At 41.2% G+C, this 23,284-nt stretch overlaps 1 protein-coding gene across 2 annotated transcripts in view; it reads right to left on the bottom strand.

The window, feature by feature from the left end:
- The window catches only part of sfmbt2 (Scm like with four mbt domains 2), a 201,609-nt gene that overhangs the window by 47,303 nt on the left and 131,022 nt on the right, over positions 1 to 23,284 (bottom strand). For both annotated transcript variants that reach the window (XM_070897121.1, XM_070897122.1), the window contains exons 11-12: positions 19,742 to 19,868; positions 2,801 to 2,914 (exon numbers count right to left, since the gene is read on the bottom strand). In XM_070897121.1, the coding sequence (XP_070753222.1) occupies positions 2,801 to 2,914; positions 19,742 to 19,868 (241 nt within the window). The remainder of the gene's footprint in view (positions 1 to 2,800; positions 2,915 to 19,741; positions 19,869 to 23,284) is intronic.

Genomic DNA, 23,284 nt, shown 5'->3' on the forward strand with positions numbered 1-23,284 from the left:
CCCTAAGGCCACCTATTTTGAATCTCTGTGTACAAGAACATGGAGTCAGGGATTTCTTCGAGAATAAATTAAAAGTAAAGTTCTAATGGTTCAATCCTCTGTAATGCCACTTGAGAGTTGCGCAACAACCTAATTACATATCCAAATTGAGAGACACACTTGGAACAAAATAATCAAATTTGATTAAACAATTTGAAGGGATGTTTGTGTTCCTAGGTTAAAACTCAAAGAAAGTTGACATCCCTTGGCTTAGTTAGTAGGTGTACATAAAATATAACCACAAGGAATCCAGAACTAAAATTATTTAGCTTAAACTGGAACTTAAACTGCAATTTCTCCTACCTCAGCGCATCCCAGACGCACTGCCAGCTTCATGAACAGATTTAGTTTGACAGTTGTGCTATCAGTGTTCTACAGCATTGAGATGTTGCAAACACTAACAATCACTGCAGAGGTGCATGGATGCATCCAGGCTCTCCCACGTCACCCTGCATGAGTCACAGCATGCAGGGAGGTTCTCTTCCCTTTGGGCGGAAGAGACCTCCCCAGGAGACCAACGCAGCCTGGTTGCACATTCCACAGGAGGACACAAACAGGGATATCATCAGGAGGACCAAGCTGCAGTGGTGCAAATCTTTCAATGATCTCAGTAGATCACAAAACGTTAGTACAAAGCCACATTCAACCTCATCTTGCTGTGCCATTCATCACAGTCCCATCACTCTACCTTCCCTACCCTACTCATGCACATCCTTACTCACAACTCACCTTGCACCTCCACCTATCCCTCTCTCTCTATCTACATTATCACTTCCCCATCTCACTAGCCACTCTCATCCTAGTCCAATCATACCAACTAACAACACATAAGGGCAGGCACATGGGTGTTTTATGCAATGTTCATGTAAAGTTTCTGTTAATGTGGTGTCAAACATTGAAACCTTTATTTTCAACACTGCGATCTTTGAGAGATCTGTGTGCACCTTTGGAAGTGGCTCAGTGAGTTGCAGTGAATGGTGAGACATAATGGTACCCCCCGTGATTGTGATGTGTGTAAAAGGAATGGCTTGGGCATTGTTAGGATGCTTTAAGGTGTCAGTGTGGGGTGGTGCCAACCTGGCACATCATGTGGCAGCCAGGGGGTACAGCATCGAGTGAAGTAAATCTGCCCATAGTGAGGCCATCCGTGATGTCTTGGGCAGCAATGTGGTTGAGTTAGACCATTTAGCCTAACATCAGTGGTTGGGAAAATGTTGGAGTCCATTATTAAAGAAGCAGTAGCAGGACATTTGGAAAAGCAAAATTCAGTCAGGCAGAGTCAGCATGGATTTATGAAGGGAAAGTCATGTTTGACAAATTTGCTGGAGTTCTTTGAGGATGTAACAAACAGGGTGGATAAAGGGGAACCAATGGATGTGGTGTAATTGGACTTCGAGGCATTTGACAAGGTGCCACATAAAAGGTTACTGCACAAGATAAAAGTTCACAGGGTTGGGGTAATATATTAGCATGGATAGAGGATTGGCTAACTAACAGAACAGAGAGTTGGCTTAAATGGTTCATTCTCTGATTGGCAACCAGTAACTAGTGGGGTGCCGCAGGGATCAGTGCTGGGACCCCAACTCTTTACAATCTATATTAACGACTTGGAAGAAAGGACTGAGTGTAATGTAGCCAAATTTGCTGACGATACAAAGATGGGAGGAAAAGCAATGCGTGAGGAGGACACAAAATATCTGCAAAAGGACACAGACAGGCTAAGTGAATGGGCAAAAATTTGGCAGATGGAGTATGTCAAAAAGTGTGAGGTCATGCACTTTGGCAGAAAAAAAATCAAAGAGCAAGTTAGTATTTAAATGGAGAAAGATTGCAAAATGCCGCAGTACAGCGGGACCTGGGGGTACTTGTGTACGAAACGCAAAAGGATAGTATGCAGGTACAGCAAGTGATCAGGAAGGCCAATGGTATCTTGGCCTTTATTGCAAAGGGGATGGAGTATAAAAGCAGGAAAGTCTTGCTACAGCTATATAAGGTATTGGTGAGGCCACACCTGGAATAATGCGTGCCGTTTTGGTTTCCATATTTACGAAAGAATATATTTGCTTTGGAGGCAGTTCAGAGAAGGTTCACAGTTGATTCCTGGGATGAGGGGGTTGACTTATGAGGAAAGGTCGAGTAGGTTGGGCCTCTACTCATTGGAATTCAGAAGAATGAGAGGTGATCTTATCGAAACGTATAAGATTATGAAAGGGCTTGACAAGATGGATGCAGAGAGGATGTTTCCACTGATGGGGGAAGACTAGAACTAGAGGACATGATCTTAGAATAAGGGGTCACCCATTTAAAACAGAGATGAGGAGAAATTTCTTCGCTGAGGGTTATAAATCTGTGGAATTCGCTGCCTCAGAGAGCTGTGGAAGCTGGGACATTGAATAAATTTAAGACAGAAATAGACAGTTTCTTAAACGATAAGGGAATGGGTGGGGACGTGGAGCCGAGTTGTATGGCCTACTCCTGTTCCTATTTCTTATGTTCTTATGTGCTGATGCCCTGTGTTGCATCAGTTAATTGTGGAGAAGTAGGGGCTGCTGGTGTTGGGGTTGATCATGGTCGGATTCTGAGGATCAAGTTGTTAATTTTCCCCCCCCACCTTACCCACCACCGAACGCGCCCACTGACCCTCCCCCCCCAAAAAATTCCCCGCTTATATGAAAAAATGTACAGTCTCTGAAAGACTGGCAACTCAAGTTATTATGCAATTGGCATGATCTTAATAACATGTTTCCTTGGTGATACTTACAGACTGCACGGTATGGTGGGGTCAGAGGATATCCATTCGCTTCACACCAACCAACTGGAAAAATGTCCATTGACTCTACATCAACAATGTATTCAGGGACAGATTTCTTCGAGTCTGGAATACAGTTGAGTTACATTAAAAATGTGGTTGCTTAAAAAATAAATCATTACCTGATGCTGGGTTGTCTTTTGATTAATACTTCATTGTTTTATGCTTTAAAAAAAAAAGAGTACTGCCTATTTTTTTTTGAACATTTATGAATTAAAAGTCTGACTATACCATGTGAAAGTTTAGAAACACCAAGTGAAAATCCAGTCACATGTAGATAAGTCAAAGTAGACAGAATGCATTTTCAACTGATGACTGTCCCTCTTCAAAAAGCTTGATTACATTTTCGGCCATCTCAGTCAAAACACACATCAGAAGGATGAATGAAAAATGCTTCTCTAATAACTGCCATCACTTTCTCTGGTTCATGCATAATTTGGAGAAAACCTTACAAGTCATTTCCTTTGTAGCTTGTAATTATGTTTGCTACAGTGTGCTTTAGAACCGTAAAATTATAGGAGTGTTGCAGCACAGAAGCCAGATATTTGGCCCGTTGAACTTGTGCTGGTGTTTTTTTCCCCTGAGAAGTGTAGCCTCACCCCACTCCCCTGCTCAATTTTCATATTCTCATTTTCAAGCAACTCGCTCATTCCCTTTCAAAAAGAATGCATGGACTTTGCTTCAACAAAAATTTGCAGCAGAGAAGTCCACACTCTAACCATCTAGTTAAAAGATTTTAAAATCAAACCTGAGCATTTGCAATATATTTTATATTAACAAATCAAATTGGATTGTTTCACAAGAACTGGTAACACACCAATATGAACAAAATATTACAATAATTCCATAATATAGTTTACATTTTTAAAATACTGAATGTTAATAAACCTTTATATAGACAGATAGGACATGAATTTCAGAGCAGAATATCATAACAAAATTTACAAAAAATGAATGTGTAATGGATGTGATCATGAAGGTATCTTGCTTTTTGTGGTATATATCAATGATCTCGACTTGAATATAGGGGGTATGATTAAGTTTGCAGATGATACTAAAATCGGCTGTGTGATTGCTAATGAATAAGAAAGCTATAGACTGCAGGAAGATATCAATCAGGTGAGCAGAACAGTGGCAAATGGAATTTAATCCGGAGAAATGTGAGGTAATGCATTTGGGGAGGGCTAACAAGGAAAAGGGAATACACACTAAATGATAGGACACTGAGAAGTGTAGAGGAACAAAGGGACCTTGGAGTGCATGTCCACAGATCCCTGAAGGTAGCAGGCCAAGTAGATAAGGTGGTTAAGGCATACGGAATGCTTGCCTTTATTAGCCGAGGCATAGAATACAAGAGCAGGGGGGCTATGCTTGAACTGTATAAAACACTAGTTAGGCCACAGCTAGAGTACTGCGTGCAGTTCTGGTCACCGCATTACAGGAAAGATGTGAATGCACAGAGATTTACGAGGATGTTGCTGGGAGAATCTTAGCTATGAGGACAGATTGGATAGGCTGGTTTGTTTTCCTTGGAACAGGAGGCGGCTGAGGGGAGACCACATTGAGGTGTATAAAATTATGAGGGACCTAGATATAGTGGATAGAAAAGGCCTATTTCCCCTTAGCAGAGAGGTCAACAACCAAGAGGCATAAATGTAAAGTAATTGGTAGAAGATTTAGAGGGGATTTGAGGGGAAATTTCTTTACGCAGAGGGTTGTGGGGGTTTGGAACTCACTGCCTGAAAGGGTGGTAGAGGCAGAAACCCTCACATTTAAAAAAGTACTTGGATGTGTACTTGAAGTGCTGTAACCTGCAGGGATACGGACCTAGAGCTGGAAAGTGGGATTAGGCTGGGTAGCCTCTTGTTGGCTGGCATGGACACGATGGGCCGAAATGGCCTCCTTCCGTGCTGTAAGTTGCTATGATTTTCTATGAAACTTCGAAGAAATGTGTGGCAAGTTACTGTTAGGAAACTTAAGTAATTCTGGCCAGAAATCTAAGCTAATTTGCATTTTCTGTTTGAAAATGGTGCTTGGTTTGAACTTAAATTACATGAAAAATGGCAGAGTTCATGCTTTTTGTTTTACCAAAAACAGGTGGCTAAACCAGTTTTCACTTGGATGTTGATTCTTATGAGCAACTTTAGTCTCAAATTCCATGCGCTTGGGCTGATTTGGATCATTAGCGGTCACTGGCAGCAGAGATTCTGAAATAAACATCTGAGGTGTCGTAAAGCCCAATATTGTGACATCACCACAGCAGGAATTGTCATTTGTGTTTACATTCAGATTAATAGGAACTTCAATTGTAAGAAGAGAGAACGTTTGTGTTGTCTTTTCCCCACTGCCTAAAATCTCTACACCCAATTACATACACCTAATGTCAGGAAAACAGTGTACAATATTTAATTGCTTACAGTAACACTAGTTGCAACTCACTAAATATTTGAGAGTTAAATTCATTCTAGTTACTGTGGAATAAAAAGCTTCTGTAGATGGTATTGTGGAGTACATGTATCAACATGACTCTTGATCACTATGCGCGAGTTGAATTTTATTCACCTTATGTTTATCGGCATTGGCACTGTGCCTTGAGGATTTATTCTGTTTCATGCGAGAGAATAAAATGTTTAAAGTTATGAAGGTTTCCATAGAGCTCTTGATTTGGAATTTCAGAAATGATCTTGTGCTACTTCCACCTTGTAGCAAAAATATAAAAAGTACATTTATAACAAATGCTTCTGGATACCTAGTCCATCGAGGAACAGCTTTCTTTTGTTTCTGAATCTGTTATGTAGCTGCATTACAAATACTTCATTGCTATTGTTTTAGCAGCAATTCTGAACAAACTATTTGAGGTTGTGTTACGCGCGCTCTCAATAAAATAACTGGTGTTACTTGACTGTTCCAGTAAGTCAGGCTCAGTCTCTTCATTGTTTTATGCCACAAAAATTGGAGGTCATTGCACAAGTAAAATCATTTATACTGAAGCAAGAAAGCAAGCAAATTTCTACTGCAGAAAAATCTAATTTAGTTCAACTCAATGCATGATGAATATTAAGGTGTCTGCTGTACCAATGAGAAAGTGATCTGATCACCCATTATCCCTGTGCTCACTGACCTACATTGCCGCCCGGTTAAGCAAAGCGTCAATGTTAAAATTCTCAACCTTCTTTTCAAATCCCTCCATGAGCTTGCTCCCCCCCCATCTCGAACCTCCTCCAGCCCCACAACCCTCAGATATGTACGCTACTTTAATTCTGGCCTCTTGCGCAACCCCCGATTATAAAATCGCTCCACCATTGGTGGCCGTGCCTTTAGTTGCTAAGGCTTTAAGTTCTAGAATTCCCTCCCTAATGCTCTCAGTCTCTCTTTCCTCCTTTAAGATGTTCCTTAAAACCTACCTCTTTGACCAAGCTTTTGGTCACCTGCCCCAATATCTTCTTGTGGCTTGGTATCAAATTTTATTTTATAATGCTCCTGTGAAGCACCTTGGGACGCTTTACTTTGTTAAAGACGCTATATAAAGGCAAGCTGTAGTTGATGATTAAATATATATTTATAGCATATGGAGGTTAGTATTTAGTACATTTACAAAAATGGACAAAATTGTATATTAAAATGCCTAGGAGATTCAAAATGCTCTCCTCTGCATTTCATTTTAGTGATAAAAAAAAATTCTGTATTATCCCAATAGCTTGTTTGAGTAGCAGACCATCCTGTCAAGTTAGTATGTGAACTACGGTTTATTCCACAGCAAATATGAAATTGAGAGTTATGTAAAAAATACCAAAATCACAGCTGAAACTGGAGTAGTACTGCGCACTGTGACTGATCATCACAGAATTCTAAAGAATGCCCACTGCACCAATTCAAAACGTTAATTCTGAATTGCTGTCTCCTCAAATGTTCAGTTAAGCTTCATGCCACACAGTGTTATCGAATACACTGGCCGTTAGCCACATGCGGCTAATTGCCTAATTACAATTTTGATTAGTAATTAAGAAATGAGTACCATTATTGGGCATGTGATCTCAATACTCATATTTGCAAGACCTATTGTATGTACACTTTAACCTTTTTGTATGTTTGTTGGTAAAAATGGCAAGGGGAAAGCAGAGCGTGCAAGTGTCTTATGATCGTTGCGAGTTCTTTACTTCCATGGTTACTGATCATTGATAACCTGCTAAAATAGTGTGTATCACACAGGAATACGACAAACTTAAGCACCAACTGTATGGAGAGGGGAGTTGTCATTGTAGCCAGCTCGACCAATCGGAAAAACTGCCGCCAATAAGGCAAATATTGATCCAAATTATGTATCTAGCAAATACAGTAACACATTCAGGGAATCCCAATGAAGTAGTTAATCTTGACTACTCTCTGCTTGATACTCTGGTACAAGGTACATTAATCACAGAAGAAAATGCTGCTGGATAGTTACAAACATACCGTCAGATTAAACAACTAAATGTCAATCCAGTTTATAAGATCTTGTGCTGAAATATCACCTTTGTTCAGGATACTTGGGAGAGAAAAGAAATCAATGAACTCCTATGAAGTCTAGTCTTCTGTAATGTTGATTAAATGCTTCCCTCGAATGATGACTTGAAATAAGTATTTTAATAAGGCTTTGCTATTACTGTCATTAGAGAATTTAGTCCTGTAATTTATTTTATTTGCAAATCCCTCCATGGCCTCGTCCCTCCCTATCTCTAACCTCCTCCAGCCCCACAACCCCCCCGCGATATCTGCGCTCCTCAAATTCTAGCCTTTTGAGCATCCTTGATTATAATCGCTTAACCATCGGTGGCCGTGCCTTCAGCTGCCTGGGCCCCAAGCTCTGGAACTCCCTCCCTAAATCTCTCATTCCTCCTTTAAGATGCTCCTTAAGACTTTCCACTTTGACCAATCTTTTGGTCATCTGCCCTAATTTCTTCTTCTATAGCTCAATGTCAATTTTATTTATTTATTTTTGTCTTGTAACACTCTTGAAGTGCCTTGGGATGTTTCACTACGTTAAAGGCGCTATATAAATACAGCTATCGTGAAAGTACAATACAGAAATGAGGCACTTCCTCACTGCAGTAAGACGCATCAGATATATTTGTTGTTGATATTAAAATCACTTACCACTGAGCCAAGCTGACACTAGATTTCTGATGTATTATACACACACATAATATCGTCATCGCTAAGATTCACTGAAATAAACTCAAGAAAGCCGATTTTCCTAGACCACGGTCCCTCTGGGGAATACCGAAACTCTGTTCCTTTAAAGCTGGTCTGAAGGCAGGTGAAGCTTGGCCTGATGTGCAACTGAGAGGCTTGTAGTCGTCCCCTATTTTTCTGACTCCAACGTCAGTGCTAGGTCCGGCACTTGGAGTGTAACCGGGCCACATGAATAGAATCATAGAATGTTACAGCGCAGAGGAGGTCATTCGGCCCATCATGCCTGTGCCAGCTCTTTAAAAGAGCGATCCAATTAGTCCTACTCCCCTGCTCTTGAGCCCTGCATTTTTCCCCCTTTTTCAAGCATATATCCAATTCCCTTTTTAAAGTTACTACTGAATCTGCTTTCACCACCCATTCAGGCAGTGCATTCCAGATCACAATAACTCTGCATAAAAAATAAATTCTCACCTTCCTCCCGGTCCTTTTGCCAATGATCTTTAATCTGTATCTTCTGGTTATCGACCCTTCTGCCAATGGAAACAATTTTCCCCCATCTACTCTACCAAAACTCAGCATAATTTTGAATGGCTCTATTAAATCTCCCCTGCACTAAAGAGATTCTCCAGTCTCTTCACATAACTGAAGTTCCTTGTACCTGGTGCCATTCTATTAAATCTCCTCTGCACCTTTGTAGAATGTGGTGTGCAGAATTAGAAACCTAACCAGTGATCCACAAAGCCAAAAAACCATCTCCTGTTGGCTGCCATAATGCCCTCCATTGGCCAAAATATAAAACACAATCTGTTAAAAGTGCATTAAAATCACCCTTCAGAGTTTGTCAGTATAGTGTATTGAAGAACATAGATCGAATTGCATTTCAGGAACATAGCACAACTTTATGTTGAGCTGACACTAAAACCATTTGAGCTTTGCTCTTTTGGATTACAACACTCTCCCAATCTCTTGCTGTGCTACTGTGCTACAAATAATGTGTTCAGATATTACATCACAATTATTAATCCTGAATGTGGAATCCAGAATGCAAAAATGACCAAGGTTGTCAGTCTGCAGACTCTTAATCTAATCTGAAGAGTCAGATGACTGTTCTAAAACCCTTGAGATTTTGTCTTGCGGTTTAGAGTATGTGATTGATCTTACAGTTTATATCATGTGACCCTTTAATGAGGGTAGTACAATCATTTCATAATGTCCATTATTGAGTATTTATTTTAAACAATTCATGTTTCAGTATCAGATAAAATATCTTGCTATAATCCAGTTGTACACAGATTGGACCTCTCAGGTCCTGCACCCTGGGGACCTGACCGGTGCCAGAACAGAGAATTTTCCAAACCAAGGGAGGTCATGCCGAGCCCAGGCTTAGCGGTACCTGTAGACAGCACCCGGGCTCCTGAACGCCTCCGCCTCAGGCTGCGAAATCGGGTCTCGCTCTCTCTCTCCCCCTGTAAGCATGGGAAACCGGGACGCCACTCACGCAAAGCAGCAGTTGCGCACTGATCACTGAGAGCCAGGAAGCGCGGGAAACCGATGCCGAAGCACGGATGTTTCCAGACCAGAGAATTCCGGACCAGAGAGGTCCAACCTGTACAAATTTCTCACAAGTTGCACACCATCAAACTGGCATCTGAAGGGAGGCGGGAAGAGCTTCGGGGAGAAGGCAGGTGCTTCCCCTGCCTCTCTGGTCAGGGATTGGACCCCCCCCCGAACTTCACAACAGAAACTCCGTTCCCCCCGCCTTTGCAGCCAGCTCCTGTCAAGTTTCAGCCCAAGCCTTTTTCTTTTAGTACAATATATATATTTTTACCACTGGAATAATTCACTCTTAATTGTAATTCATACACAAACTAAGTTTCAGGGATAGATACCTTCAAAATGTAGTTTTTAATAAAAGGCAATACCACACAATTCTAAAATATTTAACAGTTCTGTGCATTTGTGTGTGCAGATTTGAGATACAAACAATTCAGACTATAATTTATATCTTACTTGAGAAGTTTGAAATTGTGTCACAGTAAACAGATATGGAATACCAATCATTTTCAACCTATGTTTTATTTTGCCGTTAAGTAGAAAATGCTTCAGAATCAAAATCATGCCTTCATCCTGTTTAATTCAATGGCTTTAAAAAAAAATCACTGAAGAAATACTCCAACTGAAATAGAAATTATACTAAAATAGATATGCAGTCTCTTAGTCATCTTGCTCAAGTAGATTGCCAGAGCTCTTCGAAATGATAATCTATTTCTGCTTCTGGTCATTGTTCTACAGCGATAAAAAACCCTCAATGTTTCTTAATGATTCAACCGCATAGTAAAAACAAATAATCTAAGTGACATGCAGAAAGAGTTGAAAATGTATTGACTGCATGCTATTGATAAATGGTTAGATGAGCCAGTTTTTTGTGTGTGTGTGAACAATGTTTCCATTTCCTGAACTCACATTACTGGTCCCGGTTGTCAAACTGCATTATCTGCTGTCGGTTTGGGTTGTTAGCGTGGAGTTGGGGGGAGGGCTAACTATAAATATATGTCAACTGAAAGTACAACATCCGCTCTTCGTTCAAGATAATGGGCTCAATTTTCCCCAAAGCATTTTTTTGGGCGTACTTGAAGTTACACCCGATTTTTTGTGGCCCAAGTACGGCAAAAAAAGTGTGTTGTAAGTTTCCCTTTAGGATCTCTTCATTTTGGCGTGGCCTAACCCAAGGGGGGTGAACCTTGATCTGTGCCAAAAAGATAGGGCTGCCATGGTAACGAGGGACACAAGCATAGGTGCATTCTCCTGCCGGTGCGTTCTCCCGCCCCTAGCCCTGGCCGAAGGGCTTGCCGATGCGTTCTCCCGCCCCTATCCCCGGCCGAGTGGCCTCCCGCACCGGCCGGCCCAGCCTGCTGACTTCCCCGGCCGAGTATGAAGGTAGGACTTAAGTTTTATTTTTTATTTTATTTTTTTTAATTTATTATTGATGGTTTTTATGCTTCATGAATGTTGTTGAGAAGGTATTTAGTGCTTTGCAAGGTCCTCTGTGCTTCCCTTCCTCCCCCTATCTCTGGCTACCTGCGCTGATTTCTTAACTCTCCACAAGGGTTTTCTGTGCGGGCCACAAGTGGCCACATACGCTGGCCTAAGTTAGTTTGGAGCAACTATTAGCTGTCCAAACTGGCTTAAATGGCCAAAACAGGCGTAGGTGGCTGGTAACACCCCCTTTTGAAAAAAAAATAAACTAAAAAAAATCCTAACTAACTCACTTACACTGGCTCAAATTAAATGTGCATTTTTAAAGATACTCCAGAAAAATCAAGTTGCTCCAAAAAAAAATACAGAGCAACTTCTGGGCAAATTTGGGCCCAATGTTAGTAATTCTTCTGTATTTTTTTTTAATTGCTCCGCCATTAGGGGCTGTGCCTTCAGCTGCCTAGGTCCGAAGCTCTGAAATTCCCTCCCTAAACCTCCCCACTTCTCTTTCCTTCTTTAAGGTGCTCCTTAAAATCTACTTCTTTGACCAAGTTTTTGGTCCTCTGGCCAAACATCTCCTTATCTGGCTCGGTGTCAAATTTTGCTTTTTAAAAAAAATATAACATCCTATGAAGCGCTGTGGGGGGTTTCATTACGTCAAAGGCACTATACAAGTAGTTGTTTTATCTGCTGCTATTAATAATATTGTCCTGAATTTGTGGTTTTGAATGTGCATTCTATTCCTTGGCCTTTAACTCACTATGCCTCTATTCTGCTGTTGCAATCTCTCATCACTTTTAAGCCTCGATTTTAAGGTAACCCACCTTGCAGGAATAGGATGGGTTAGGTCAAAATCGGGACTACATTTTCTCGTCTCTGGTACCCGTTGAATTGCGAAAAAACTTGCACTGCATTCACTGAAAATGTGTTTTGTACTAAAATGTAACAGTTGCAGGCATCTTTAAAGCTATTTGAAGATTAAGAATAAAGCTCTAGACAGACATGATTCTATTTGCACAGTTTTATGGAGCGGTCATACTTGCACGAGCGTAAGAAAGTTGCTTCAGATTTTCTGCAAGTCTCCAGTCAATATGCAGTGGAAAGTTTCTCAGCAAGATTCAGGATGAAAAGTGCCTCAGGAGCTTTGATCAGTATCTTACTGAATGAAATTTATCTGTGTGTAATGGTTGATAGTCATAGAATGTGAACAAAATCTTACTACAGCCTGTGCCTTTTAGCCCAAACAAGCATGAACTCAAAATATAATGCTCATCTTCCCTTTCCCCTTCTACATATGGTTCAATGCTTTTAATTGAAAATGGCAGTGTAGACATTGTAGAACAAGGAAAGCCATATTAATAGCTACATTTCATGTGGTTTATAATTAATTTGAGATACACAAGGCATAAAACATAATTTGCCAACAGTCTAAAAGTTGCAATATATGTTGGAGATCAATAAAAATCAAAACCAAAGTCTTCCTGTCGAATAATGACTAAGACCTGGTTCAATGTATTGATTTTACACAAAGACAGATTGGGAGACTGATTTTTTTTTACAATCAATGATTAGAATGGATAGCAAAATGCTACTCTCCTTTGCACCAAACTCCTCCTCTTGATTGGATAACAACACTGCTTTGTAAAACATTTAAAACAGCAAATATTTTAATCCAAGCTAAATTTGATTAAGACATAAAAACATGAACTTGAAAGTTTCTATCTGTATTTCTAACAATATAAACTAATCAAGCTAGATCCAAGACAATCAAAATATATAATTAGAATGTACTTTTCTGTCATCAGAACAAAAGCTGTCTGCACTGGGGACTGAGAAACTGCACCCATTTCAGTCACCTTCTTCTCAGGTAAAGAGCAGGGTGATTGAAGAGTTAAACTTGCCCTGCTACACTAACCATTTTCCTATTCCTTTAAAGTACATCCAGATTAAAATCACAAAAATGTGCGCTTGGCAAATACATGTAATTTTTTTAAATCTCCAATTATTTTGTATATAACAAAATAACAATATTTTTATCTCAGCAAGATTTACTCATTTCCTCTCGTCCCTGGTAATATCAAATATAATGAATGGCACAAACTTGCTTCACTGGCCTTAATCTCTCCTATTATATACCATATGTGTTTGTACCTTAAATCTAGAGATTCTCACAGCCTTCCTCTGGTAGGAGAAAGCACAAAAAGCAGGACAAATCCAATCCGGCCAATTACCACCCCATCAGTCTACACTCAAAGTGATGGAAGGTGTCGTCAACAGTGCTATCAAGCGGCACTTATTCACCAATAACCAGCTCACTGATACCCAGTTTGGGTTCCGTCAGGACCACTCGACTCCAGACCTCATTATAGCCTTGGTCCAAACATGGACAAAAGAGCTGAATTCCAGAGGTAAGGACCTGGAGACAATCACTATCACTAGGGGGGTAGTGCTGGACAGGCTAATGGGACTCAAGGTGGACAAGTCCCCTGGTCCTGATGAAATGCATCCCAGGGTATTAAAAGAGATGGCGGAAGTTATAGCAGATGCATTCGTTATAATCTACCAAAATTCTCTGGACTCTGGGGAGGTACCAGCGGTTTGGAAAGCAGCTAATGTAACGCCTCTGTTTAAAAAAAGGAGGCAGACAAAAGGCAGGTAACTATAGGCCGGTTAGTTTAACATCTGTAGTGGGGAAAATGCTTGAAGCTATCATTAAGGAAGAAATAGCGGAACATCTAGATAGTAATAGTGCAATCAAGCAGACACAGCATGGATTCATGAAGGGGAAATCATGTTTAACTAATTTACTGGAATTCTTTGAGGATATAACGAGCATGGTGGATAGAGGTGTACCGATGGATGTGGTGTATTTAGATTTTCAAAAGGCATTCGATAAGGTGCCACACAAAAGGTTACTGCAGAAGATAAAGGTACGCGGGGTCAATGGAAATGTATTAGCATGGATAGAGAATTGGCTGGCTAACAGAAAGCAGAGAGTCGGGATAAATGGGTCCTTTTCGGGTTGGAAATCGGTGGTTAGTGGTGTGCCACAGGGATCGGTGCTGGGACCACAACTGTTTACAATATACATAGATGACCTGGAAGAGGGGACAGAGTGTAGTGTAACAAAATTTTCAGATGACACAAAGATTAGTGGGAAAGCGTGTTGTGTAGAGGACAGAGAGGCTGCAAAGAGATTTAGATAGGTTAAGCAAATGGGCTAAGGTTTGGCAGATGGAATACAATGTCAGAAAGTGTGAGGTCATCCACCTTGGGGAAAAAAAAACCAAAAAGTGACTACTATTTGAATGGGGAGAAATTACAACATGCTGCGGTGCAGAGAGACCTGGGGGTCCTTGTGCATGAATCCAAAAAAGTTAGTTTGCAGGTGCAGCAGGTAATCAGGAAGGCGAATGGAATGTTGGCCTTCATTGCGAGAGGGATGGAGTACAAAAGCAGGGAGGTCCTGCTGCAACTGTACAGGGTATTGGTGAGGCCGCACCTGGAGTACTGCGTGCAGTTTTGGTCGCCTTACTTAAGGAAGGATATACTGGCTTTGGAGGGGGTACAGAGACGATTCACTAGGTTGATTCCGGAGATGAGATCAAGCTCTCGTAAAACTGAAGTCAACGGGAATCAGGAGGAAAACTCTCCACTGATTGGAGTCATACCTAGCACAAAGAAAGATTGTTGGAGGTTAATTATCACACCCCAGGACATCGCTGCAGGAGTTCCTCAGGGCAGTGTCCTAGGCCCAACCATCAGCTGCTTCATCAATGGCCTCCTCTCCATCATAAGGTCAGAAGTGGGGATGTTCGCTGATGACTGCAGTGTTCAGTTCCATTTGCAGCTCCTCAGATAATGCAGCAAGACCTGGCCATCATTCAGGCTTGGGCTAAGTGGCAAGTAACATTCGCGCCACACAATAACTAGACAATAACTATCTCAAACAAGCGAGAGTCTAAACACTGCCCATTGACATTCAATGGCATTACCATCGCAGAATCCCTCACCATCAACATCCTGGGGTCACCATAGACCAAACCTTAACTGGACCAGCCTCAAATACAAGAGCAGGTCAGAGGCTGGGTATTCTGCAGTGAGTGTCTCACCTCCTGACTCCCCAAAGGCTTTCCACCTTCCACAAGACACAGTCAGGAGTGTGATGTAATACTCTCCACTTGCCTGATTGAGTGCAGCTCTGACATTTAAGAAGCTTGACACCATCCAGGACAAAAGAGCTCGCTTGATTGGCATCCCATCCACCACCTTCAACATTCACTCCCTCCACCACCGGCGCTCTGTGGCTGCAGTGTGCACCATCTACAAGATGCACTGTAGCAACTCACCAAGGCTCCTTCGGCAGCACCTCCCAAACCCATGACCTCTACCATCTAGAAGGACAAGGGCTGTAGGCGCTTGGGAACACCACAACCTCCAAATAACACACATCCTTACTTGGAAGTATATCACCATTCCTTCATCGTCATTGGGTCAAAATCCTGGAACTCCCTCCCTAACAGCACTGTGGGAGCACCTTCACCACACGGACTGCAGTGGTTCAAGAAGGCGGCTCACCACCACCTTCTCGCAGGCAATTAGGGATGGGCAATAAATGTTAGCCTTGCCAGCGATGCCTACATCCCAGGAACGAGTTTTTTAAAAAACTGGCAGTTTCAAAATCAAACTGGCTAGGCATTTTTTGACTGAAAAAAGAGACACAGATAAGCCTAATGTCTGCCCCTACCCCAACTCTCCGTGTTGAGGATTGACACCTCTCTGAAATGTTCTAACAACTCTCGACTCAAACAGATATGGTATAGCAAGTATACACAATTCTATTAATTCTATCAGATACTTCAGGTGTTGGGCCTAAACAACATTCCAGAGTGTGTGTGGGGTTGGGTCTTTCCCAAGATTCCTTCTAGATCAAATAGGCAAATATCTTGAAATATAATAGCATAGAATGATGGTTGTAAATGTTAGTTACTTGGATGAGATTCTAAAAAAAAAGTGTTTAAACTTTTCCAAGAGCATCTATTCTTGCATTATGCTAAATAGATATTATTCAAGTACATTCAAAACCACCGGTATAATGAAAGACCCACGGTTTTAATAACGTAAAGGGTCATTTTAACCCCAGGGGAGTGGGTCAGGCAGTTAAAATTGCTGTAGATGATGTACTGCTTCCACCGCTGCCCATTTCCCGACGTGATCGGGTGGGCAGCCTGTCAATCATCTTAAAATTAGGCCCAGGAGTTAAAGTCGCTTGGGTCATAATGGGGCTTGCTGCTCGTCCTACCTTCCGCCCACCTGATTCCCACCCAGAGTTAAAGTCAGGACTGTAGATCTGTTACCTAACTATGGTAGTCTGCATCTTCGGCTCAGACAGGATCTCTGGATTTGCGGATTGTGGAATAAGGATGATCAAGACAAATGAAAATTGGAAAGAAGTTCCATTTGCCTCCACCTCACATTGATTTCAATTCTCAACTGTGCAGCTGGAACTTCTAATTAATCATGCCTGAAAATGAGCCTGGTCCCTTCCAAACTTACCGTGCTTCTGCACCTCAAATGATTTAGTGAAGGACACTGGTTAGTATTGCATTAATTCATGGTCAATTTCTTTCAACGATATAAAGAAAAAGACTTGGATTTATAGAGCGCCTTTCATGACCACCGGATGTCTCAAAGTGCTTTGCAGCCAATGAAGTACTTTTTTTTGAAGTATAGTCACTGTTGTAATGTGGGAAACATGGCAGCCAATTTGCACACAAGCAAGCTCCGACAAACAGAAATGTGATCATGACCAGATAATCTGTTTTTGTATTATTTTGATTGAGGGATAAATATTGTCCAGGGCACTAGGGATAACTCCCCTCTTCTTCTTCGAAATAGTGTCATGGGATCTTTTATGTCCACTTGAGAGAGCAGACGGGGGCCTCGGTTTAATGTCTCATCTGAAAGACGGCACCTCCAACAATGCAGCACTCCCTTGGCACTGCACTGGAATGTCAGTCTAGATTTTTTGTGTGCTCAAGTCTCTGGAGTGGGACATGAACCCACAACCTTCCGACTCAAGAGGTGAAAGTGCTACCCACTGAGCCATAGCTGACAAAATATATACACAAAATCTGATTTTCCCAGCCCACAGAAATCTAAAATGGCTATTGCCAGACGATTAAGTTCCTCCATTCGAAGTCCAAAAACCATTTCTGTACGTTTAATTTTGCATGCACATCCCAGAATCATGCTGTCATCTGGATACAATGCATCAATACCCTTTTGAAGGAATGCGCCTGGACTTGCTCACAATATTCTAAATGTTACGGCCATATTACATTTAGTTATAACCAGTTTTAAATTTATAATTAAACACTATTGATATCCATTAAAGAGCTCAATTGGATTTACAGTGAATGGATACTTAGTGAATGGTCATTATAACCGAATCATTATCCTTTCTTCTATCTTTCATAATGGATTTATTCATTATATATACATAGAAACATAGGCTTCCCATTCCATTGTATACTGCCTTACTTTGGTGGTTTTCTATGCTCTCACAGGGCTCCCCCGTCCTAACTTCCGAAAGAAGGTTAGCTACTCAAACTACAAAACCACACCATCTTTGCAGAAAACATGTAAGTTTAAGAACATAAGAAATAGGAGCAGGAGTAGGCCACACGGCCCCTCGAGCCTGCTCCGCCATTCAATGAGATCATGGCTGGTCTGATCTTGACCTGAACTCCACTTTCCTGCTTGTTCCCCATAACCCTTGACTCCCCTATAATTCAAGAATCTGTCTATCTCAGCCTTGAATATATTCAATAACTCAGCTTCCACTGCTCTCTGGGGTAGAGAATGCCAAAGATTGAGACTATCTGAGAAGAAATTTCTTCTCATCGGTCTTAAATGCTCTCTAGTTCTAGATTCCCCGAGGGGAAGCATCCTCTCAGCAACTACCCTGTCAAGCCCCCTCAGAATCTTGTATGTTCCAATAAGATCATCTTTCATTCTTCTAAACGCCAATGAGTACAGGCCCAACCTTTCCTCATAAGACAACCCCTTCATCCCAGGAACCAACCGAGTGAACCTTCTCTGAACTGCCTCCAATGCAAGTATATCCCACCTTAAATAAGGAGACCAAAACTGTATGCAGTACTCTAGGTGCGGTCTCACCAACACCCTGTACAATTGTAGCAAGACTTCCCTACTTTTATTTTGAAAAATAGAACAAAGATAATGTATCTAATCAATGAACAAATACAGAAAAATTGAGGAATCTTGTGAATCACACTGGAATTTGCCATGAGTTATGAACAGTGTAATTATCCGGGGTTCTAGAACAATCCCTTGCGGTTCCAAATAGTATTTTCCATTTATTCGCTTTCTATTGCTAAGCAAATTTTCAATCTAACTAACTAACTTCCATTACCCCACAAAGCTTTCTTTCTTCAAGCTTCTGATATAGAACAAGCTGTTTGAAAATGCAAGGAACCTATACTTGCTGGACAACTCGTCAGTTAATTTAGTTACTTCTCCAAATAATTCCAATACATTTGTGAAACATGAAATACTGCTTCTCCAATAATGATTACGATTCCTTTTGGCCTGTACATTATTTGCTGAGCACCGATAGTGCCCTGCATAATGTTCTATTGACATTACACTTACTTGACTGTAATTTACCGATTGAAAGCATTTTTTCTTTCATTCCTGGGATGTGGGCGTCGCTGACAAGGCCAGCATGTATTGCCCATCCCTAATTGCCCCTTGAGAAGGTGGTGGTGAGCCGCCTTCTTGAACTGCTGCAGTCCGTGTGGTGAAGGTGCTCCCACAGTGCTGTTAGGGAGGGAGTTCCAGGATTATGACCCAGCGACGATGAAGGAACGGCCGATATATTTCCAAATCAGGATGGTGTGCAACTTGGAGAGGAATGTGGAGGCGGTGGTGTTACCATGCATCTGCTGCCCTTGCCCTTCTAGGTGGTAGAGGTCGTGGGTTTGGGAGGTGCTGCTGAAGAAGCCTTGGTGAGTTGCTGCAGTGCATCTTGTAGATGGTACACACTGCAGCCACAGTGCGCTGGTGGTGGAGGGAGTGAATGTTTAAGGTGGTGGATGGGGGGCCAATCAGGCGGGTGGCTTTGTCCTGGATGGTGTCGAGCTTCTTGAGTGTTGTTGGAGCTGCACTCATCCAGGCAAATGGAGAGTATTCCATCACATTCCTGACTTGTGTCTTGTAGATGGTGGAAAGGCTTTGGGGAGTCAGGAGGTGAGACACTTGCCACAGAATACCCAGCCTCTGACCTTGGGGCCTTCAAAGCTGTGGATTGGGAAGACCCAGCCAGGGCTAGTGAAAATGAATAGGGGCCTCCATAAAACTCAACCCGATACAAAAGCAGCACTAAAAAAAGCAAAGCTTCCAACGCCGTACTACTGCGCCTTATCTTAAATGTCTGTTTCCTGAACGTGGTGTTGTTGGTTATTGAAGGGCAGTTCATCATTTAAGTAGTTAAAGGTTCTGAAACTAAAAACTTAATGCTTTTAATGCCCAACTTACATAATGATATGGCAATCAATACACTTGGAATTAAAAACTTTTGAGGGTAAAAATAACATATCAGTGCATAAAACATGGGGTTACACAGACTATATATAGCCTTGGCATGGAACCAACAGCCACAAATGTTTAACAAGTCAAAGCATTACTGTTTCCAGAAAATCTATTCTCCATTCATCTTACCTTCAAGGTGAAGCCACATTAATCGACCTTTTACTTTTATGATTGATGCAACACATATTTCTGCCAGGTTATTGAGTGCAACAGCCTCCAATTTCATATTTTTGGTGAAGCCTCGATTGAGTGAAGTCTGAAAAAGTGTATAAAAAAACCCAGAAAATACTATTTAAGAAAATTGTACTGATATATATTTTTTTAAATCACATCAAACCCTCTCATTGTTACATAGTCTTTTGCAGCCAAGCAAGCTGCAAGTTGTAACTTGTGCACTATTGAATGTTCTGAAACATTATAAATATAATGTGATAATCATCGGAACAAAAACCCAGCAGCTTTGTAACAGAACCTTATAATTAGATGGAGTGTGAATTCTTAATGTAATCAGATTTTGAAAAGATGTTCAAAATGTGATTGAATTAAGAATGCTCTTTAATCAAAGAATTTGGAAGGAGAGTAAAATAATTCTGCAAAAAAATACTTAAATGAAGAGTTTAATGATATTTAATTAAGCAGTCACGGATTTCACTAGATCAGAAAACACTGCATATAGCATCAATATTCAGTTGTTTAAATTATCCAACTTGATTTCTTTGCCGCAGGTCAAATTTATCCTAGTAGAAAGCCTGAGGGTATTAAAATGATTTCTGAAATATTCTAGGTAAATTCTCATTATAATTATAAAAATAATGTAATTAATGAGTTGGATATAACCAAGTTAATTTAGTTTTTAAAATGCTGCATGAAGGAGTAGAACAACAACTAAAATATTTGAACATGTAGCAATCTGTTAACAAACAATATAGGAAGTAAATGATCTTGGGTTAAATATTCAGCTTTCAGAAGAATATATAAAAAAAACAAGACAAGACTTGCATTTATATAGCACCTCAGGATGACCCAAAGTGCTTTACAGCTAATTAAGTACTTTTAGAATGTGGTAATTCTTGTAAAGTAGGAAATGCAGCAGTCAATTTGTGCACAGCAAGCTCCCACAAACAGCAACGTGATAATGACTAGATAATCTGTTTTTTAGTGATGTTGATTGAGGGATAAATATTAGCCAGGGCACCGGGGATAACTCCCCTGATCATCTTCAAAATAGTGCCATGGGATCTTTTACATCCATGTGGGTGAGTAGATGGGGCCTCAGTCTCATCTGAAAGGCAGCACTCCCTCAGCACTGCACTGGAGTGTCAGCCTAGATTCATGTGCTCAAGTCTCAGGAGTGGGAATTGAATCCACAGCCTTCTAACTCCGAAGTGAGGTGCTACCCACTGAGCCACGGCTGGCACAAGGAATAACTTAGTCATTCCTTAGTTTTATATCAAGAGTTATAAAACTTCCTCCTATGTCAAGACAGGAAGCAAGATCAGTACATGGTAAATCATATTTTAAAATCATATTTTAAATCATGTTTCCACAATTTGAAAATTAGCATATATATTTTTTACCTATTGCATATGCACTAAAACAAACAAGGGGCAAACTGGCAGATAGTCAATCTCGCAAACATACTCAGAAACCAAAAACTACAAATAAGCCCAAAGCACAATTGTAGGTTCTTACAACTAGTTGGTCTAATTCAGACATATAAAATAGTAATAACAGATGAACGTAAATTAGATCACATTTTGTTCCCTGAAACAAATGCTTCAAACATGTTCATTTAGGGAAATGCATTAAGATGGGGCCACAGACTTTATTTTATGAATAGCTTCTAATTGTGCTCTGACAAGAGAAAGCACCTGCTAAACTAGCACAATGCATATCCCCTTTAATGGCTGTGTCTATGCTGTGCCTGAAGGCATCCTACACAGGATCAATGTCAGAACAGAAAATTGTGTGCCTGTACATACTTAGCATCTGATAGTATCAAATGACTTAACACTGGTGAATATCCTATGGGAAATTGTAGAAATACAAGCAGGTGCTTTTGTGTGTTGCACTATATCAAAAAGATATGTAATTAAAACAGACATGTTTGTAACAGAATGAAGCAGTGTCTTTGAACTGGTGAATCCATCCTGAAAACATTTAAGTAAACACTGCAGATAAAATAATTTGTTCAAACATGAATGCAGACCATAAAATGCTCCATAAAAATAAATTTCCACCGAAATGTCCATATCAAATTGCAAACTAATGAAAAGCACATCTCTCCATTTAAAGGCACTTTTATATTAATGCTAAGCTCTAGGAGAGTGATGCTGAACTGTAGTTCTGTGGCATCAGAGCTACTCTACTGGGGTACCTTTAACCCGCATTGAAGAGAAAACCATGTATTCAGTGCCTTTGACAGCTGGACTCGGATGGTAGTTGGGTCCAGGATGGTATTGGAGGCATGTAGGTTATTGCTTTATATTAAAATGTGCTGGTGGGAATACAGTGAGTCTGCTGATGGCACATTATCAATATAAAAATGGTTTGGAATAAATTGGTCCCAATATTTTCAGTCCTGAATGCTAAGGGCACAAAACTTTTTAAAACAGGATCCCCACCCAGAAGCCAGCCTGATTGAGAGGCTTGGCTCCCTGTCGGGAGCAGAACGCTGCAGCAGAGACCACAGCCCAGGAGAAGGTAAGTTCCTAATGCTCGGGGTAGAGATCATGGGGCGGGGGGGAGGGGGGAGAATCTGAACTCACCCTGCTAATCCGCGAGGTCATTGATGCGCTTCCTGCAATGCATCCAGATCATAGAAATTTACAGCACGGAAGGAGGCCATTGCGGCCTGTCGTGTCCGTGCTGGCCGATAAAGAGCTAGATGCTGGGGTGATGGAAACATAGAAAATAGGTGGAGTGGCCATTCGAGCCTGCACCACCATTCAATAAGATCATGGCTGATCATTCAATTCAGTACCCCTTTCCTGCTTTCTCTCCATACCCCTTGATCCCTTTAGCTGTAAGGGCCATATCTAACTCCCTCTTGAATATATCCAATGAACTGGCATCTACAACTCTCTGCGGCAGGGAATTCCACAGGTTAACAACTCTGAGTGAAGAAGTTTCTCCTCATCTCAGTTCTAAATGGCTCACCCCTTATCCTTAGACTATGTGCCCTGGTTCTGGACTTCCCCAACATCGGGAACATTCTTCCTGCATCTAACCTGTACAGTCCCGTCAGAATTTTATATGTTTCTATGAGATCTCCTCTCATCCTTCTAAACTCCAGTGAATACAGGCCCAGTCGATCCAGTCTCTCTTTATAGGTCAGTCCTGCCATCCCGGGAATCAGTCTGGTGAACCTTCGCTGCACTCCCTCAATAGCAAGGACATCCTTCCTCAGATTAGGAGACCAAAACTGAACACAATATTCCAGGTGAGGTCTCACTAAGGCCCTGTACAACTGCAGTAAGACCTCCCTGCTCCTATACTCAAATCCCCTAGCTATGAAGGCCAACATACCATTTGCCTTCTTCACCGCCTGCTGAACCTGCATGCCAACTTTCAATGACTGATGTACCATGACACCCAGGTCTTGCTGTACATCCCCTTTTCCTAATCTGTCGTCATTCAGATAATATTCTGTCTTCGTGTTTTTGCCACCAA

The sequence above is a fragment of the Pristiophorus japonicus genome, chromosome 13 (assembly GCF_044704955.1).
Source record: "Pristiophorus japonicus isolate sPriJap1 chromosome 13, sPriJap1.hap1, whole genome shotgun sequence".
Classification (NCBI taxonomy): domain Eukaryota; kingdom Metazoa; phylum Chordata; class Chondrichthyes; family Pristiophoridae; genus Pristiophorus; species Pristiophorus japonicus.